Source organism: Schistocerca cancellata, chromosome 1 (assembly GCF_023864275.1).
Source record: "Schistocerca cancellata isolate TAMUIC-IGC-003103 chromosome 1, iqSchCanc2.1, whole genome shotgun sequence".
Taxonomy (NCBI): Eukaryota; Metazoa; Arthropoda; class Insecta; order Orthoptera; family Acrididae; genus Schistocerca; species Schistocerca cancellata.
The window spans coordinates 824,006,602-824,028,855 of NC_064626.1; the positions used below are offsets into that span (position 1 = coordinate 824,006,602).

A 22,254-nucleotide genomic window follows, 5' to 3' on the forward strand; every position below is an offset into this window, starting at 1 on the left:
TCCTCCTGAGAGTAGAGCATTACTGAAGTATGTGCGCCACGATCCACGTCCACTTCTGACAATCTGCGCTGTGTAAGTGATCGCATAGAGATAAACGGAAAACTAATTATGTTATATTTTCCGCGCGTTTTAGAAAGATCAAGGAAATCAGTTCCAACTTAAGAGCGACAGTTTTAAAGTGCGTTTACAGACACCAGGCTTCTTCTAGTTTGTGAGTGTTCGCCGTTCATCACGAGTAGTGTTGGGACTGGGACACGTTACACGTTTCAACAGTGTTACCGACTATTAATACTCTGCCTTAAAAACTTGTGTAAATAGTAATTTAGAGTTTTAACTTCACAACCAGCACTTTATGAGGTGAAAATAACGCTTGGAAGCGTCCAGCGTCTCTCCCGCCGGGGATGAACCGTCTCCGCGCGTAAACTGTAGGGCTACCTGCAACAATTTGTTCTATGCCGTTCGACGTCTCTTTCAAGATGAAAGAGGTAAGGGCTTACGTCCCGTCGTTGGAAATGGAGCTCAGGCTCGAGATGGACGAAATCAGCCGTAGCATTGTTCAACAGATACTCCTGGCTCTCACCTGAAGTAACTGAAGCAAACCTGAGGATATCTACATCTCAGTGGACAGATGGATGTTTGACTCTTCCTCTTCAAGAATTCAAATCTATCGTGCTAACCTCTGCGCCATCTAACTGACTTTGGTGTTTCAGCGACCCCAGTGACGTATTCAAAAAAATTGTGGATTGATGTACTTATTAAGTGACTAGAAGTTGTACCAAAACTACCTATAACCGCCTGTGGAATTTTAACTTTTCCAATTTTATTGATTGTAAAATTCACCACAGAAAATTTTATCTTGTCGACACCACAATCAAATCTAAATTCGCAGACAAGGTCGCGAATGAAGTACAATACATAGCACTTAATGCTCGTTTAGTACTGATACCAATGTACAGACAGAGCAGAGCTGAGCTACTCGATGGGGAGTGTTGCTATTTACACAAACGTCGAATATTCCAGAATACAGCTGTTTATACAAAAATAGAATATTCCAGGATATACACCAGTACACACATAAAATATATCGAGAAGAGAAACGGTAAATACTAAATAATAAATAACTGCTGGTGATCATCTTTAAACTGGCGACCAACAACACGCTGGTCAGCGACACTAACCACTAAGCCACAGGGCAGGCTCCTCCCTTGGAGACGACCAGCGAAGTTCTCATGGGAGCCGACTACGGCACCATGGATGTGGGTCCTGTCAGTGGTCGTCTGTATGACGATTCTTGCAGGTTCTTGCGTACTGGTCGTGTAATCACATCCTGTTCATTATGACGACCATCGGCTGTAGTCCTCCTGTCGATGCTTCGCAACCGTTGAATGGGTCTGTAGTTTTCTTGAGCTTCCTCATCGTCGATCTGCGCCTCGGGACAGTAGTAAGACTTTATTCGAAGGATAATAACGATCTTTCTGTCTTCTTCATGAAGATCTAGTCATCGGCATTCTCCCGTAGCACCACATTTCGAAAGCTGCTATTCTCTTCTTGTCTAAACTATTTATCGTCCATGTTTCACTTCCATACATGGCTACACTCCATACAAATACCTTCAGAAAAGACTTCCTGACACTTAAATCTACACTCCATGTTTACAAATTTCTCTTCTTCAGAAACGCTTTCCTTGCCATTGCCAGTCTACACTTTGTATCCTCTCTACTTCGACCATCATCAGTTATTTTGCTTCCCAAATAGCAAAACTCACATACTACTTTAAGTGTCTCATTTCCTAACCTAATTCCCTCAGCATCACCTGATTTAATTTGGCTACATTCTATTATCCTCGTTTTGCTTTTGTTGATGTTCATCTTATATCCTCCTTTCAAGACGCTCTCCATTCCATTCAGCTGCTCTTACAGGTCCTTTACTGTCTCCGACAGAATTACAAAACCTCAAAAGTTTTGATTTCTTCTCCATGGATTTTAATTCCCACTCTAAATTTTTCTTTTGTTTCCTTTGCTGCTTACTCAATACGCAGATTGAATAATATCGGGATAGGCTACAACCCTGTCTCACTTCCTTCCCAACCAATGCTTCTCTTTCATGCCCCTCGGCTCTTATAACTGCCATCTGCTTTCTGTGCAAATTGTAAATAGCCCTTCGGTCCCTGTATTTTACGTCTGCCACCTTCAGAATTTGAAAGAGAGTATTCCACTCAGCATTGTCAAAAGCTTTCTCTAAGTCTACAAATGCTACTAGTGATTAAACAGATTAGACTAAAAAAAATGTACAAGACTGAGTTTGCCACATGAAATAAGAAGAAAAAGTATGGGCATCTTTGTGTTTTGGAATCTGCGAAATAATACATGGGTAGCGTTATGACCTGGAGGGGTCTCTGTTGACGTCATGAGACTCTGGCATGAAATGGGGGTGATACGCGATTACAAGAACTCAGCAAGAGAGTTCTCACAGCCTCTGTCACCTCAATTCTCCAACTTCCTACCTACACGTGGTGCCCCTGTTAAGCCGAGCAACTCAGCGGAAGGTTGGGTAACCAACCCCAGCGGGAAACTGAGTCGGTGAGCAGACAGGAGTTGGAGGACAGTGGAAGGCAACGGGAAACCACCACTGAACTGTCCCAAGAAAACCCCATGGCTTCGCTCAGCTCAAAATGTTCCGGAGTTTCAAGTTCCCCGATCGGATCTCCGGGGGGAACCAGGTTGAGAGGAGCTTCACGAAGAGTAAGATGGTGCAAAGAGAAGCACTGCATAGGAACATGGAATGTAAGATCCATGTATCAAGGAAAACTAGACATAGTGAAAAGAGAAATGGAGAAAATTAACATCGACATATTGGGAATAAGTGAAATGAGGTGGACTGGCATGGGAGAATTTGCTTCGGATGGCCATATGGTGTATTATTCTGGGCACGATAACAACAGAAGTAATGGAGTAGCCTTCATAGTTAGTGATAAAGTGAGAAAAGCTGTAATGGGATGCAAATATAAAAATTCGCAAAACCAGTAATACTATGTCGTCACGTGACACATGTCACATAGAGGACGTGTCAAGCCCCGTCACACCGAGGTCTGCTGAACAAGTGCAGGTAAACAGCGACCTCAGTCTATGTGATTGCCGTAAGCTTAGTGACAACAGTGCATCCTAATTTAAGTTATACAATATAGGTTTGTTTCTAACAAATGTTATGTTCATATGCAGATGTAATTGTGATTTTCTATGTTGCACTCTCTGATCGTAATGTGAAAAAATTTTTAACTTCTAGCACTGAAGATGGTCACTCAGTGACAGAAAATCGATTTTGCGATAGTAAAAAATATACGACCAATGCTGTCTCTTTTTTCAAGTATACCTGTTATCTGGTCGTAGTGCACAAGACAACATGGAGTCGCCAATCAATAAAATATAAAAATGATGTCCATCAGACTTCAAGGTCAGCCCCTCAACATCACAGTAATTCAAGTTTATGCACCAACAACCGATGCTGAAAAGGAAATTATTGACCAGTTCTATGGAGATTTACAAGAATTACTACTTTCAACACCAAAAAAGGATATCGTCTTCATAGTTGAGATTGGAATGCAATAGTGGGAATGAAGCTGTAGAAGGTATAACAGAGAAATATGGTCTTGGTACAACAAATGAAGCTGGACAGAGACTCCTAGAATTCTGCCAAGGAAATTCATTGATAATTACTAATACTCTGTTTCAACTACCAAAACGACGCCTATATACCTGGACTTCGCCAGATGGCCAACACCGGAACCAAATTGATTACATACTTTGTAATCAGAGGTGGTAGAGCGCGGTTCAGTCAGGTACAACAAGACCTGGGGCTGACTGCGGATCAGATCATGAGCTCCTGATTGCAAAATTTCGGCTGAAACTTCAGAATGTAGCAAAAAGTATCCCAACTTGCAGATACGACCTTAACACTATACCCTCCGACTATGCTGTAGAGGTACGAAACAGATTTAATGTATTACAGCTGGAGGACAAAAGCTCGCAAGAGATGTGGACAGAAGTAGCTAATACTGTCAAGGAGGCCGCAGAGAAACACATTCCCAAGAAAAGGAACAGTAAGAAGGCTAGATGGCTATCAGTTGAGGCACTGCAAGTTGCAGAAGAACGAAGGAAAGCAAAAATCAAGGGAGATAGGTCAGCTATGTTTGAATTAAATAAAGATTTTCAGCAATTAGCTAGAAGAGATAAAAATATATTCTTTAATGAACAGTGCAAGGAAGTTGAAGACAGTAATGGAATGGGGAAGACAAGAGATCTTTATAAGAAAATTAGAGAAATTAAAGGAAAATTCCAGGCAAAAATTGGAATGATAAAAGATAGAAACGGGAAAGATCTGAGTGAAGCAGAGGATGTTAAGGAAAGATGGGCAGAATATGTAGAAGACCTATACATGAAAGAACTGCATCATGACAGGGCTCCTACTGCTGAGGTTAATGTTAATTTAGAACTAGAGCCAGATATTTTGGAGAGCGAAATCCAGTGGGCCCTTGAAAATATGGCTGATAACAAAACTAGTGGACATGATGAAATACTAGCAGAATTGTTTAAAGTCACCGGAAAGGATGCAGTGAAAGTGCTGCACTCAATATGTCAAAAAATATGGATCACGCAGCAGTGGCCAGAAGACTGGAAAAGATAAGTATTCATCCCCATTCCAAAGAAGAATAGTTCTAAAGAATGCTCAGATTACCGAACAATCGCACTTATTTCACATGCTAGCAAAGTTATGTTGAAAATCTTACAAAATAGACTTCGCCAATATCTAGATCGTGAGCTACCAGAAGAACAAGCTGGATTTAGGAAAGGAAGAGGAAATTGCTAACATTCGGTGGATTATGGAAAAAGCGAGAGAATTCCAGAAAGATGTGTACCTCTGCTTTATTGACTACGCCAAAGCCTTTGACTGCGTCGATCACAACAAATTATGGAACGTACTGAAAAACATGGGAGTACCAGATCACCCCATTCATCTGATACGGAGTTTATACCTTGATCAAGAAGCCACGGTGAGAACTATGTATGGAACAACGAAATGGATAAAGATTCAGAAAGGGGTCCGGCAAGGCTGCATACTGTCACCGTACTTATTCAATCTGTATGCAGAACATGTTATGAGGAATGCGAGGCTAGATGAAGGAGAAACAGGAATTAAAATAGCTGGAATAAATGTAAACAACCTCAGATACGCGGATGATGCGATCCTGTTGGCAGAAAGTGAAGAAGAATTGAGAACACTCTTACTGAAGGTGAAAGACGAAAGTGAAAAGGCCGGTCTTATGCTGAATGTGAATAAAACAAAAATTATGGCAACTACACCTACCAATTCGTGGGATATAGCAGGAGAAACCATGGAGGTAGTGACCACATTCAGTTATCTCGGTTCCCAAGATCTCTGCTGATGGCGACTGCAGCCATGAAATCCGAAGACGCCTGTTGCTCGGTAGACAGGGGATGTCAAATCTTGACAAGGTTATAAGGTCCAGAGATGTAACACTAGCAACAAAGAGGGCTATGGTCTTTCCAGTTGTGATGTATGGATGTGAGACCTGGACCATTAGAAAGGCTGAGCGGCGAAGAATTGACTCCTTCGAATTGTGGTGTTGGATGAAACGTCTTAGAGTTCCATGGACTGCAAAGAGAACCAACAGATCAATATTGGAGCAAATTAAACCAGATTTCTCCCATGAAGGTCTAATGTTAAAACAAAAGCTGACCTACTTTGGACACACAATGCGAAGGCATGCCTCGCTGGAAAAAACATTAATGCTGGGGAAGATTGAAGGAACTAGAAGATGAGGACGTCAGAGGACGAGATGGATCGATGGCATCACAGAAGCAATGTGTTCCAACCTGGAAGGTCTACGGGAGAAAGTGCAAGACAGGAAAAAGTGGCGTGATTTGGTTCATGGGGTCACGAAGAGTCGGAACCGACTAAACGAATAGAGAGAGAGAGAGAGCGTTATTTATCATCAAAAAGTGTTTGTATCGGAATATTAGTTAACTAACATTATAAGAATTTATGTGAAACATCCACTGCACAGAATTGTAACGTTTGTCTCAGCAGAAAACTGATAAATCAGAAGAAGATAGCAGAAACATTTGTACGTCAAAAAGAGCTTTCCACAGATTCCAAATTGCGTCTCCACACTGGACAGTTGTAATTTTCCGCCGTCCGCCTTGACGTCATGGTGCAGATCAGCATGTCACCACTACGTGTTACGTGCTGAAAATCGTTACAATATGTTTCAGGCACAGTTTAATTTCAAGGCTCAGTTGTGTACCTGTGACATTACCTAAGCGCAGTGATGCTTTCGCTTTACAATATTAGTTTATTCCGAGTTCGGTGAAAGCTGTGGTAAATGTAACGAGCGATACTATTTTAGCTAACGAGCGATACTATTTTAGCTCTATGAGCGAGGAAAGCACCACACCTCTGCAGGGAGTTATGAGTGGCTATGTGAAGTTAATCTATGTAAAAGATCAACGGGGAGCACAGTGGTCATTCCTTCAAATAACCCCCACCTTGCTCCACTCTACACAATTCTCAATTTCGCCTTGACGTCCGACGAAAAATCACAATAATATGTTGTTTTTAATTTAATTTCCTCTTTTCCAGTATGTACTTTAGCAGTTAATCACCTAAAATGCAATAACTATTACACGTACTGCCGAAAACCGCTTGCAAAGCGCTATTATCTGACCATGTTTTTGTATGTCGCAGGTTCAGCCCATCGCAGCTAACGGTTCTGATGGGAGATATTGACCTGAAACGTCAGGATGAGCCTTCGCAGCCAGAGCAGTACAAAGTGGTCCAGGTTAAAGCACATCCCAAGTACGTACACATGATCCTAAGTTTAACAACAATATTGTCACACACTGTCTAACAACTTACTTAACCATATAGTCTGCTTCCACAGGATAATGTTGTTTAGAAATACTACGTTCTAAAATTAATGCTATTTATTTATTGTATTATTAATGCTTACGGCCATTTTTCTTCAGTGCCTAGTTCAGTGCTGTTTACTTTATAGATAAGATTAACTCATATGTCTCGTAATCCTGAATTTCATGGTGCTTAAACGAACATGTTTCAAATAATTGTTTTATGAATTTTCTGTGATCTACGAAGGAAATTGTTGTTGTGCTGTTGTTTTTTTTGTTTTGAGTCTCTCAGTCTATATATGTAGTGTTTCCTAGCAGGAAAGTTATTTCACATGGAGAGCCATAGAGCAAAAAATAAAATATGTCTACGATCAAAACAACACCAATTTAAGAACTACGTTTCCATTGACACGCAATTTACAGTAAAATGAAGTAATAGGTAAGGAAAAAAGATGAACACACACACACACACACACACACACACACACACAGAGAGAGAGAGAGAGAGAGAGAGAGAGAGAGAGAGAGACATCTATCACACCGCCTCACCTCAGACATAATATCCCCACTTTAGTGCAATCCTGAATGAATCATATGTCCGATGATGCCACCGATAGCCTTTCACCAGGAGGATGTGCAATCCAATGCAAAGCGGTATAGTGGAGACGCCCACACAAGAAAGTCATATTATTTTCAGTACCGAAGGTGTGACAGAAGAGTCAATGTGTGTCTGTACGAAATAGGAACGGTATATAATGCTGTGCTTCAAGCGTACATTGTCAGAAATCTCTTCCTTAAATTAAATCTTATGTTGGATACTCGTGGACTTGTTATCATTGGTACCCTTCCACCCTAAACTTTAGCCCTGCTCTTGAACCATTCTTTCATTTCCATCACTGCTTCTTCGATGTATAGACTGAACATCAGGAAGGAGAGTCTGCATCCTTCTCTCTCACTCTTTTTAATCCGAACACTTCGTTCTTAGTCTTCGCTTCATATTGTTCCCTCTTGGTTCTTGTACATAATATATATTCACCATCTTTCCCTATAGCATACTCCTATTTTTGTCAGAATTTCTAAAATCTTGCGCCATTTTACATCGTCAGACGCTTTCTGTAGGTTGACAAAGCTTATGAACATTCCTTGAATTTTCTGAAGTCTTGCTTCGGTTTCTAAGCACACCGTCAAAACCACTAAACTGATCGTCATCTAACAGATCCTAAGTTTTCTTTCTCAGTCTTCTGTATGTCATTCCTGTCAACTGCTTCGATGGATGAAATGTTAAGCTGCTTGTGCAACAGTTCTCTGCCCTTTCCATTTCTGGGAATGTGTGAATGATATTTTCCCGAAAGTCTGATGGTATATCTCCAATCTCATACATTCTACACGCAATGTGTATCAATAGTCGTTGGGTTGCCACTTTCCCCAATGATTTTAGTAATTCCGAAGGAATGTTATCAGGCCATATTTAAGCAAGTCTTCCAAAGTTCTGTTAAACTCTGACTCTGTTACTGCTTCTCCACGTTTTCCATATCGACTCACACCTCTTCTTCTCTCAGGTTATAAGACAAGTTCTCTCCCTCGTGGCTGTCTTCATTGTATTCTTTCCACCAAGCATGTATCTCATCTGTGTTTATCTGTGGAATTCGCATTGCATTCTTAACGCTGCTGCCCTTGCTTTTAACGTCACCGAAGTTTGTTTTGACTTCTGTGTATACTGAAGCAGTTCTTCTGACATCGATTTATTATTCGATTTCTTTACATTTTCTTGCATCTCTTTTGCTTTGGTTTCCCTACACTTCCTAATTATTTCATACCTAAGTGATTTATATTGCTGTGTTCCAGTCTTCCTGTGAATATTTTTATACGCCCTTCCTTCGTCGATCAGTTCAAGTACATATCTTAGCCAAGGTTTCTTCGTCGTTACCTTATTATAACCATGTCTGTCACACTCCTGTGATTGCCTGTTTTATAAATGTCCATTTCTCTTCAGCTGAACTCCATTATCGCAAAATCTACAGTCTTAGAAAATTTCAAACGCATCTCATCACTCTTCAGTACTTCAGTATTCTATTTATTTTCGCATTGATACTTTAGGACGATTCTCTCAAACTTCAATGTACTCTTGAGTATTACAAAATTGTGATCTGAGTCTGTATCTGCTCTTGGGTATGTCTTACAATCCAGCATGTGATTTCGGAATCTCTGTCTGACCTTGACGTAATGTGTCTGAAATTACCCCGTGTTTCCAGACCTTCTCCTCTTTCGATTTTTGAGCAGTATATCATCTGTTATTAGTTGAAATGTAGTGCAGAAATCAGTCAACCTTTCTCCTCTCTAATTCTGACTACCGATTCCGTATTCTCCTGTAACATCATCTTCTATCCCTTCTCTTACTACCTCGTTCCACTCCCCCATGATTACTAGATTATTATTTCTCTTTACTTGCTGGATTATCCGGCCAATATTCTTACGTCTTTTTTCACATCTTCATGCTATGCTTGTTACGTCGTCATATATACCTGAACTATTGTCTGTACTCTGTGCGTCTTTCCGCCCTCTTTAACAAGACAGAGCGGGGATGGTTCCTTAAAATGGAAGTCATCGTCCACCTTTTAAGCAGTGGCTGGGATCAAACCTGGGATCTACAATGTTTTGATTACTAGTCAAAGACGATACCCCTAGACCCCAGATTTCCATCATATAATGGCAAAGAAAATCAATACCAACAAATAACCACTATACTTAAGTAATGTCATTAGAGTGACATGTAACAGGAAGGGGAACATTATATTATGTACAGTCGCAGTTCTCATAAAATATTATGACAGACAATACAGCTACTGAAAGCCTCATTGGATACCCTAAAACAAGAAAATTGGTAGCTTTCAAAACTAAATTCAACTTGTATGGTCAGTGTAAACGAAGTGCCAGTGCAGACCAAGATTTTCAATAAGTTACATCACATCTGCTGGAAAGTTGTGCGAAATATTCGATAAACACTTCCTGTCAATAACAGGCCATATCAAAATGTTATTGATGCAGGAGAGTACACAAAACTTAAAAAAATACAAGAGAATCTATTTTTGTATAGGATCCGCCTTGAACAGACACAATTTTATCTTCTTTTTACCCAGACATGTATCGCTTGTTACTGTATCATCAATGGATTTTTTATATCCTTCCCAGGAAATAACACAAAAATTTCTGATTTAGAAATTTTCAGTTTTTAAGAAAAGTATTCACAAATTTGTAGACAGGCAATTTTTTTATATATACCATGTTACTGTGGTTTTGTGTGTTTTGGGTTGTAGCTATTTTTCTTTCACAGTTTATCGTCGGCAACCATACATAACTTAATGTAGAAAGTTATTCACATCGAAAATTAACGACTGGTAGTGTTGTGGTCAATATTATTTCATTCTCTGTCGAAGATTGTGGGTGTGTGTGTGTGGGGAGGTTTATGAGTTTGGGTTGTCTAACAGTTCTCTGAGGGCAAAGAACAGGGTTTAGTTGCAGAGAGCTGTGTAATCATTTATTATTTCTTTTCAACTACGAATTTCTGTATTTGATAGCTTTCTTCAGTTATTAATTCTTGTGGGAGACTTTTAGGTCGCTGTTGATGTCTGTTGGTCTGTGGTCCGTATCCATAAGGCGTCCTGCGAATCAAGAATGATAGACCTTATTTTAAGTGCTCTTTTATGTTTCGCGTACCTAATATTGAAATTTCTACTTTCTCTCCATTATAAATTGAAATACTATCCTGACAAGTCAGTTAATGAATACCAGGTATATTGTGTTTTTAGTTTTTGCTGTACTGAGTTACTGCTCTTGGCCTTTTCTCACATGATATATGCAAACTATGGGTGAAGGGCAACAGGCTGATTCCATATTTTTAGATATCCGAAAAGCATTTGACACGGTACCTCACTGCAAACTGTTAACGAACGTATGTACGTACGGAATAGGCCGCCAGATATGTTACTGGCTCGAAGACTTCTTAAGTAATAGAACCCAGTATGTTGCCCTCGACGGTGGGTGTTCACTGGAGACAGGGTTAACATCAGGAGAGCCCCAAGGAAGTATGATAGGACCGTTGCTATTTTCTTCATACATAAATCATCTGGCGGATAGGGTGGGGTTGTTCGCTGATGATGCTGTGGTGTACAGGAATGTGTCGAAGATAAGTGACTGTAAGTTGATACTAGATGACCTAGACAAAATTTCTAATTGGTGTGATGAATGGCAGTTGGCTCTTAATCTAGAAAAAACGTAATTTAATGCGAATGAGTAGGAAAAACAAACCTGTAACGTTCGGATACAGCATTTGTAGTGTCGTGTTTGACAAAGTGATGTTGTTTAAAAATCTGAGCGTAACGTTGCGAAGCGATATTAAATGGAACGAGCATGTGAGGATTGTGGTAGGGAAGGCGAATGATCGACTTCAGTTTACTGCGAGGATTTTAGGTAAGCGTGGTTCATCTGTAATAAAGGAGGCCGCGTATAGGATGCTGGTGCGGCCTGTTCTTGAGTACTGCTCGAGTGTTTTGGGTCAGCACCAGGTTGGATTCAAGGAAGACTTCGAAGCAATTCAGAAGTGAGCTGCTAGATTTGTAACCGGTAGGTTCGATCAGCATGCAAGTGTTACGTATATGCTTCAGCAGCTCAAGTGGGAATCCCTGGAGGGAAAAAGACATTCATTTTGTAGAATGTGTCAAGCAGGACACTACTAATGCTGTATCCGAACATTACAAGTTTGTTTTTGCTACTTATTCGCATTAACTTACATTTCTCTACTGAGAAAGTTTAGAGAATAGGCATTTTAAGCTGACTGTAGAACGATCCTTCTGCCGCCAACATACATTTCGCTTGTTGTTGTTGTGGTTTTCAGTCCAGAGACTGGTTTGATGCAGCTCTCCGTGCTACTCGATCCTGTGCAAGCTTCTTCATCTCCCAGTACATACTGCAACCTACATCCATCTGAATCTGTTTAGTGTATTCATCTCTTGGTCTCCCTCTACGATTTTTACCCTCCACTCTGCCCTCCAATACTAAATTGGTAATCCCTTGATGCCTCATAACATGTCCTACCAACCTAAACCTTCTTCTGGTCAAGTTGTGCCACAAACTCCTCTTCTCCCCAATTCTATTCAATACCTCCTCAGTAGTTATGTGATCTACCCATCTAATCTGCAGCATTCTTCTGTAGCACCACATTTTGAAAACTTCTATTCTCTTCTTGTCTAAACATTTTATCGTCCACGTTTCACATCCATACATGGTTACACTTCATATAAATACTTTCAGAAACGACTTCCTGACACTTAAATCTATACTCGATGTAACAAATTTCTCTTCATCAGAAACGCTTTCCTTGCCATTGCCAGTCTACATTTTATATCCTCTCAATAGCAAAACTCATTTACTACTTTAATCGTCTCGTTTTCTAATCTAATTCTCTCAGCATCGCCCGATTTAATTCGACTACATTAAATTATCCTTGTTTTGCTTTAGTTGATGTTCATCTTATATCCTCCTTTCAAGACACTCTCCATTCCATTCAACTGCTCTTCCAAGTCCTTTGCTGTCTCTGACAGAATTAAATGTCATCGGCGAACCTCAAAGTTTTTATTTCTTCTTCATGGATTTTAATTCTTAATCCGATTTATTATTTCGCTTAGGGACCACAAAGATAGGATACGAGAAATCAGGGCTCATATGGAGGCGTATAGATAGTCGTTTTTCCCTCGCTCTGACTGCGAGTAGAACGACTAGTTGTGGTATTGGGTACCCTCCACCATGCACCGTGTGGTGAATAGTGAGTATGTATTCAGGTGAAGATGTAGATGTAGATCTTTTCTCTGGGCTTATCAATCCTTGTTTTTGTGAGTATGATACCTAGTCTATGAGCTGCCTTGTTGTTATGACATAGTATCATTTGCTTGTTGTTGTGGACGCCATTTGTTCATGCGTTCTTGTGTATATTTTTTTGGGTTGTGTATATTTATGTTCTGTTTCTCTGTATTTGTGTGTCATCGATGATTTTTTGTGTGTTGTCGGTGTCTCTTTCATTTTGTTTTAATTTTTTTTGGTTAAGTTTGTCTACAATGTTCGAGTCAAATTCATTCTCTACAGCTATTTGTTTGATTCTCTGTAATTCATTTCTTCAGTTGTCTTCACTGAGCGGATTTTTATTCAATCTATGCAAGCAGGTATCGAAGACCAGAATGTTTTGTGTGTGATTGAGTGGTTTCAGTTTGTGTATGGCTGTGTGGATGGATGTTGTAGTTGGATGAAACTGGGCGTTTGATCTAGAAGATGTGATCTACATAGCGATTCTGATATACTGCTGTATTGTTTGGGTCTTACTATAATTTCAAATATTTTATTATATTACTATAATTTCAAATATTTTGTTTGTTTGTGATTAAGGAAGATGTTGGGTAGAAGCCCATCCTATTGTGAGTAGAAGTGGTTGTCAAATCGGAATCATATTTTCTCTGTGACTAATTCCAGAATTATTTGATATTTCTTAAATGTGTGATTTGGGAGTGTCTTTCCATTGTTCTAATTGCTGTTTGATGCTGTTGATGATTTCTGCGATGGGCAGAGTTACGTATGAGGATGTGATGTCGCATGATGGAAGAGTGACTGTTGTGGGTGTTTTGACATTTCCATCTTTTGTATCAGCTCTTCAGTGTTGTGTATGCTTCTGTTAGTGTGTACACAATGTTTCTGTAAGTATGTGTGTATTTCTCAGGCTCGGAGCTACTTAGGTGCACCACTGAAATTTACAATTGGGCTTATCGGTATATCCTGTTAATGGATTTTTGACAGGCTGTTAAGTGTGGGTGTCTTAGGATCTTGTGGTTTTAACTGTCTAATTTTCTGTTTTGTGAATACGTATGAGATGGTATTTGAAAATATCTGTGTTTATTTCTGGTATCTTTGTTGTTTGTTGTTGTTGTCTTCAGTCCTGAGACTGGTTTGATGCAGCTCTCCATGCTACTCTATCCTGTGCAAGCTTCTTCATCTCCCAGTACCTACTGCAACCTACATCCTTCTGAATCTGCTTAGTGTATTCATCTCTTGGTCTCCCCCTACGATTTTTACCCTCCACGCTGCCTTCCAATACTAAATTGGTGATCCCTTGATGCCTCAGAACATGTCCTACCAACCGATCCCTTCTTCTGGTCAAGTTGTGCCACAAACTTCTCTTCTCCCCAATCCTATTCAATACTTCCTCATTAGTTATGTGATCTACCCATCTAATTTTCAGCATTCTTCTGTAACACCACATTTCAAAAGCTTCCATTCTCTTCTTGTCCAAACTACTTACCGTCCATGTTTCACTTCCATACATGGCTACACTCCATACAAATACTTTCAGAAATGACATCCTGACACTTAAATCTATACTCGATGTTAACAAATTTCTCTTCTTCAGAAACGCTTTCCTTGCCATTGCCAGTCTACATTTTATTTCCTCTCTACTTCGACCATCATCAGTTATTTTGCTCCCCAAATAGCAAAACTCCTTTACTACTTTAAGTGTCTCATTTCCTAATCTAATAACCTCAGCATCACCCGACTTGATTCGACAACATTCCATTATCCTCGTTTTGCTTTTGTTGATGTTCATCTTATATTCCCCCTTCAAGACACCATCCATTCCGTTCAACTGCTCTTCCAAGTCCTTTGCTGTCTCTGACAGAATTACAATGTCATCGGCGAACCTCAAAGATTTTATTTCTTCTCCATGGATTTTAATACCTACTCCAAATTTTTCTTTTGTTTCCTTTACTGCTTGCTCAATATACAGATTGAATAACATTGGGGAGAGGCTACAACCCTGTCTCACTCCCTTCCCAACCGCTGCTTCCCTCTCATGCCCCTCGACTCTTATAACTGCCATCTGGTTTCTGTACAAATTGTAAATAGCCTTTCGCTCCCTGTATTTTACCCCTGCCACCTTTAGAATTTGAAAGAGAGTATTCCAGTCAACATTGTCAAAAGCTTTCTCTAAGTCTACAAATGCTAGAAACGTAGGTTTGCCTTTCCTTAATCTTTCTTCTAAGATAAGTCGTAGGGTCAGTATTGCCTCACGTGTTCCAGTATTTCTACGGAATCCAAACTGATCTTCCCCGAGGTCGACTTCTACTAGTTTTTCCATTCGTCTGTAAAGAATTCGTGTTAGTGTTTTGCAGCTGTGGCTTATTAAACTGATTGTTCGGTAATTTTCACATCTGTCAACACCTGCTTTCTTTGGGATTGGAATTATTATATTCTTCTTGAAGTCTGAGGGTATTTCGCCTGTTTCATACATCTTGCTCACCAGATGGTAGAGTTTTGTCAGGACTGGCTCTCCCAAGGCCGTCATTAGTTCTAATGGAATGTTGTCTACTCCGGGGGCCTTGTTTCGACTCAGGTCTTTCAGTGCTCTGTCAAACTCTTCACGCAGTATCGTATCTCCCATTTCATCTTCATCTACATCCTCTTCCATTTCCATAATATTGTCCTCAAGTGCATCGCCCCTGTATAGACCCTGTGTGTACTCCTTCCACCTTTCTGCTTTCCCTTCTTTGCTTAGAACTGTGTTTCCATCTGAGCTCTTGATGTTCATACAAGTGGTTCTCTTATCTCCAAAGGTCTCTTTAATTTTCCTGTAGGCAGTATCTATCTTACCCCTAGTGAGATAAGCCTCTACATCCTTACATTTGTCCTCTAGCCATCCCTGCTTAGCCATTCTGCACTTCCTGTCGATCTCATTTTTGAGACGTTTGTATTCCTTTTTGCCAGCTTCATTTACTGCATTTTTATATTTTCTCCTTTCATCAATTAAATTCAATATTTCTTCTGTTACCCAAGGATTTCTACTAGCCCTCGTCTTTTTACCTACTTGATCCTCTGCTGCCTTCACTACTTCATCCCTCAAAGCTACCCATTCTTCTTCTACTGTATTTCTTTCCCCCATTCCTGTCAATTGTTCCCTTATGCTCTCCCTGAAACTCTGTACAACCTCTGGTTCTTTCAGTTTATCCAGGTCCCATCTCCTTAAATTCCCACCTTTTTGCAGTTTCTTCAGTTTTAATCTACAGGTCATAACCAATAGATTGTGGTCAGAGTCCACATCTGCCCCTGGAAATGTCTTACAATTTAAAACCTGGTTCCTAAATCTCTGTCTTACCATTATATAATCTATCTGATACCTTTTAGTATCTCCAGGGTTCTTCCATGTATACAACCTTCTATCATGATTCTTAAACCAAGTGTTAGCTATGATTAAGTTGTGCTCTGTGCAAAATTCTACCAGGCGGCTTCCTCTTTCATTTCTTAGCCCCAATCCATATTCACCTACTATGTTTCCTTCTCTCCCTTTTCCTACACTCGAATTCCAGTCACCCATGACTATTAAATTTTCGTCTCCCTTCACTATCTGAATAATTTCTTTTATTTCATCATACATTTCTTCAATTTCTTCGTCATCTGCAGAGCTAGTTGGCATATAAACTTGTACTACTGTAGTAGGTGTGGGCTTCGTATCTATCTTGGCCACAATAATGCGTTCACTGTGCTGTTTGTAGTAGCTTACCCGCATTCCTATTTTCCTATTCATTATTAAACCTACTCCTGCATTACCCCTATTTGATTTTGTGTTTATAACCCTGTAGGCACCTGAACAGAAAGCTTGTTCCTCCTGCCACCGAACTTCACTAATTCCCACTATATCTAACTTTAACCTATCCATTTCCCTTTTTAAATTTTCTAACCTACCTGCCCGATTAAGGGATCTGACATTCCACGCTCCGATCCGTAGAACGCCAGTTTTCTTTCTCCTGATAATGACATCCTCTTGAGTAGTTCCCGCCCGGAGATCCGAATGGGGAACTATTTTACCTCCGGAATATTTTACCCAAGAAGACGCCATCATCATTTAATCATACAGTAAAGCTGCATGCCCTCGGGAAAAATTACGGCCGTAGTTTCCCCTTGCTTTCAGCCGTTCGCAGTACCAGCACAGCAAGGCCGTTTTGGTTATTGTTACAAGACCAGATCAGTCAATCATCCAGACTGTTGCCCTTGCAACTACTGAAAAGGCTGCTGCCCCTCTTCAGGAACCACACGTTTGTCTGGCCTCTCAACAGATACCCCTCCGTTGTGGTTGTACCTACGGTACGGCTATCTGTATCGCTGAGGCACGCAAGTCTCCCCACCAACGGCAAGGTCCATGGTTCATGGGGGGGGGGTATCTTTGTATGAAAGCATTTTTTAGCTTATGTACCCTGTCTTCTAGAAATTTTAGGGTTTTATTTTTGGATTCCTCCTGTTTCTTTATTACCACAATGCTGCCCTTGCCTCCTTTTGTGACAAGAGCCTCATTGTTGCTAATTTTATTCATTATTCTTCTGGATTTTTTTTTAATTTTTCGTTACAGTATACTAATTTTTTTGTCCTTCATTACACATCTAATTTTTTTCTGCAATTAGCTCCCTTATCAGACATGCACTGAGGTTTGAGTTACTCTTCCTTTCTTGTTGTTTCATTATGTCAGTAGCCAGTGGACTCCTAACATACATCTTCTTTAGTCACATGTTTGAAACAATAGCAAGACCTACACAGTACAGGATAGTATATTGGCATCCCTCTGTAGTTGGCATCATATGCCTTTTAGATGGAAAATCCAGTCACGTCAGACAACTAGCCAATGGCATAAAGGTAGTCCATCCAAAAACAAAATTTACTGTAAAAACACAAGATAACAAGGAGTTAAATTTTCTTGACCCCACAAGAGAAAGACACAACAACTATCATCAATTTTCTGTTTTCAGGAAACTCATCCCCACCAGTAAAAAAGCGCAAACTACACAATCAGCCACAAATAGACTGGTATCCAAAACGTGTTGTACAGACTGAATAAAACCCGTTCGATGAAGAAAACTACAAATATGAACTACAGATAATCAAACAAATAGTTGTGTAGAAAGTATATGTCACAAATATTACAGATAAACTGAATCAAAAAATAAAAACATAAATGAAAGGGACACCTAGCACACAAAAACAAACAGATCATCACCAACGTATAAACACAGGCACACATAACATAAACACACATAAAATCCACAGAAATACACATGAACAAGAAGCGCCCACATAAAATCTAATAACCGAGCAAAATTACCAAACACAGAAAGCCATAGCTGAAGGAAAAAAATGATCAACGAATACACAGCTCTCTCCAATGTATCTCTGCCCTCAGAGAAGTATCAGACAACTCAAACTCGAAAACACACACGCACACACTCACACACACACACACACACGCACACACACACACACACACACACACACACACACACACGATCTTCCTCACAGAATAAAACAGTTAGTTATAACATTCCTAGTCATAAATTTTCGATGTAAATAACTTTCTGCATTAAGTTTTCCATGGTTGCAGATGATGAATTGTGACAGAAAATAACTATAACGCAAAATATAGAAAACCACAGTGTATTGTAACAAGGTACATGTAAAAAATTTTCTGTTTGCTAATTTGTGAATACCTTTATTGAAAACTGAAAGTTTCTGTATGTACAAATAGTTAAAAGCAGTGTTGTTTAATACAAAGAAAATAAAAACGCTGTTGATGCTTTAGCTTCAGCGAAACACACTTGGCTGAAAGAAAAAAAAATTCTTCAAGGCGCATGCTATCCAAAAATAAATTTTCAAAATTGTTGTTCCAAGCGAATTGTGCCAAATGTAGCTACAGGAAACAACAAGGATTGAAACTGAATCAATTACAGAGTAAATGAGAGTAAAAATTTATATTCCTTTGATGAAATAAACAGATTTGTGAAGACCAGTGCACCAGACGTTAAAGTTGTTCTCAGTCACCTTTGCGTTTTGTATCAGATGTAGTCATATTCCAGGTGGATGAAACTACTCGTTAGCAAAATCTTTTTAAAAAACAGAAAAAAGGAATTGTGTGGACAACTACAAACTAATTTCATTACTTGCAATGTTTTCGAAAGGTTTTTGAGAAGGCATATGTGTGTGTGTGTGTGTGTGTGATTAATTCATATCTCAAGGACAGTAGCTGTCTTCTTTTATGTAGCAAAGACACTTCATTAAGTGTACTATGCTATAATTTTACACAACTTGCGGCATAAAAAGAACTGGTGGAAAAGTTCACCAGTAATTCATTTCACATGAAGCGGAACGTAATTTATGAGTAAATTTCTAACAGAACAGCATGTCACGCTAGAAGTTATCCTGTTTGTGGTGGAAGTAACGTTAAGCGACGATTAAGTCTTCAAAGATTCGTTCAGTAGAACCCAATGACAGCACACGATTCTAATTCAGATAACTGTACCATACTGGTTTGATTCCAGCCACTTTATTCGTAAGCTATGTCTCCTCGTCAACATGCTATAAGGGACCATCGTCATTGGTTTTATAGATAAAGGGAGTTTGACAGTATAGGGGGACGGGACGTAATACGACATAACTGAGTGCGGGGATTGCTAATATCGATAACCAAAATTTTAGGCAAAATCACAGTTAGATAGTAGGGATGTTCTTCAACACTGAGCTTGGGGAAGGAGCCGGAAGAGGAAACGTGGCTGAATTTTAGTAGAATAATTAACAAAGCACCGAATACGTGTGTACGTAGTAGAACAGTTCATGATGAGAGAGGCCTTCCTGTGTGTAGAGTCTACATAAAGAAAAAGCGACTATTGTGCAAGACGTATAAAACAAAGTGTTGAGAAATAGATACATAAATGATTGATGAAACGCATTTGGCTGTCAGGAAGGTAGCAGATCTTATCGAAAGACGTCCCAAAAAAACCAAAGAAATTATGATCATATGTAAAGGCTCTTCTTGGCACCAGAGATAGTGTCCAGGCACTTATAGATGACACAGGAAATGAAATTGATGGTATCAAAGCAAAGGCAGAAACGATGGGCTACGTTTTAAAATGCAACTTTACAAAGAAAAATACAGGAGTATTGCCCTAGCATAATTCTCGTTTCACTGAAAAACTGACTGATATGGATATTACATAAGTGGCGTTAAGGAACAACTGAACTCTCTAAATTTCAACAAAGATAGTCGTTTTTCTAACGGTCAGTATATTCATGCTATGAGTAATATTACGAGGGCTATTTTATATTGAAAACTACGATCGGTTACGAAATTAAAACGATAGTGAAATCTGATGAAGCTTTGCGCCGATGTGTTGCACAGTGTCCCTAGAGTGCACGTCGGTTACGTTACTTCGCACTTTTCAGTCACGAGCACACAGTGAACAAATAAAGATGTCTTAAAAAAAAAAAAAAAAAGAGGCCTCCGCCAAGTGTGAAGCGGGTGCTGTCTTTCGGTGAGGTGTTTTCGCCTGATTCCATTAATCTCAAATAACGTAACTATCATTCGTGACTGCAAACTGCGGCAGTATTGCAGGAACTCACAGCAGCTTTAACAACGACTCTCTTGCAACGTTTTCATGGGAAGTGTTTGACCTCGCAGCATACATCTCGGACATGACTCCTTCTGATTTTCATATCTTTGCTCAGACGAACTGCTGCCTATGAGGGCAGCATTCTGGCACAAACAACGAGTCGCAGATCGGCCTAGAGAAGTAGCGGAAAGCGTAGGCGGCTGCGTTCTATGGCGTGGGTATAGTTGGAGTTGGGTTGGGTTGTTTGGGGGAGGAGACCAGACAGCGAGGTCATCGGTCTCATCTATATCTACATCAACATCTACATTTAGACTCCGCAAGCCACCCAACGGTGTGTGGCGGAGGCACTTTACGTGCCACTGTCATTACCTCCCTTTCCTGTTCCAGTCGCGTATGGTTCGCGGGAAGAACGACTGCCGGAAAGCCTCCGTGCGCGCTCGAATCTCTCTAATTTTACATTCGTGATCTCCTCGGGAGGTATACGTAGGGGGAAGCAATATATTCGATACCTCATCCAGAAACGCACCCTCTCGAAACCTGGACAGCAAGCTACACCGCGATGCAGAGTGCCTCTCTTCCAGAGTCTGCCACTGGAGTTCGCTAGACATCTTCGTAACGCTATCACGCTTACCAAATAGCCCTGTGACGAAACGCGCCGCTCTTCTTTGGATCTTCTCTATCTCCTCCGTCAACCCGATCTGGTACGGATCCCACACTGATGAGCAATACTCAAGTATAGATCGAACGAGTGTTTTGTAAGCCACCTCCTTTGTTGATGGACTACATTTTATAAGGACTCTCCCAATGAATCTCAACCTGATACCCGCCTTACCAACAATTACTTTTATATGATCATTCCACTTCAAATCGTTCCGCATGCATACTCCCAGATAGTTTACAGAAGTAACTGCTACCAGTGTTTGTTCCGCTATGATATAATCATACAATAAAGGATCCTTCTTTCTATGTATTCGCAATACGTTACATTTATCTATGTTAAGGGTCAGTTGCCACTCCCTGCACCAAGTGCTTATCCGCTGCAGATCTTCCTGCATTTCGCTAAAATTTTCTTATGCTGTAACTTCTCTGTATGCTGCAGCATCATCCGTGAAAAGCCGCATGGAACTTCCGACACTAACTACTAGGTCATTTATATATATATTGAGAAAAGCAATGGTCCCATAACACATCCCTGTGGCACGCCAGAGGTTACTTTAACGTCTGTAGACGTCTCTCCATTGAGAACGACATACTGTCTTCTGTTTGCTAAGAACTCTTCAATCCAGCCACTCAGCTGGTCTGATATTCCGTAGGCTCTTATTTTTTTTTATCAGGCGACAGTGCGGAACTGTATCGAACGCCTTCCGGAAGTCAAGGAAAATAGCATCTACCTGGGAGCCTGTATCCAGGAAAGGACGGGGAAGGAAGTCGGCAGTGCCCTTCCAAAGGAACCATCCCAGCATTTGCCTGGAGCGATTTAGGGACATCACGATAAACTTAAATCAGGATGGCCGGACGCGGGATTGAACCGTCGCCCTCCCGAATGCGAGTCCAGTGTCCTAGCCACTGTGCCACCTCGCTCGGTCCGTGGGTATGGGGAAGTTGGTACGACGCTACGACAAACGTCTATGTCAGAGCGGCGACTGTGCAGAGAATTAGGTGGAATGTGTAGCTAAATGTTGCAAATAAAACAATTTTGACTTTGACTGGGGTTTTCATTTCACGACCGATCAGAGATTGAAAGAAAAACAGTCCTCTTATGGTCCCATTTAGTGCAGGAACTATAACCCGCGGTATTAATCTGTTTTTAGCAGGATCAGTATCCTATACACATATCAACGATGGCGAAGGAGTAGTTTGCAGAATAGAAC

General features: G+C 40.3%; 1 protein-coding gene across 1 annotated transcript in view; it reads left to right on the top strand.

Annotated features, from left to right (window-relative positions):
* LOC126106195 (proclotting enzyme) overlaps positions 1-22,254 on the top strand; it is a 161,117-nt gene that overhangs the window by 103,211 nt on the left and 35,652 nt on the right. The window contains exon 7 of the mRNA XM_049912459.1: positions 6,763-6,873. Coding sequence (XP_049768416.1) covers positions 6,763-6,873 — 111 coding nt within the window. The remainder of the gene's footprint in view (positions 1-6,762; positions 6,874-22,254) is intronic.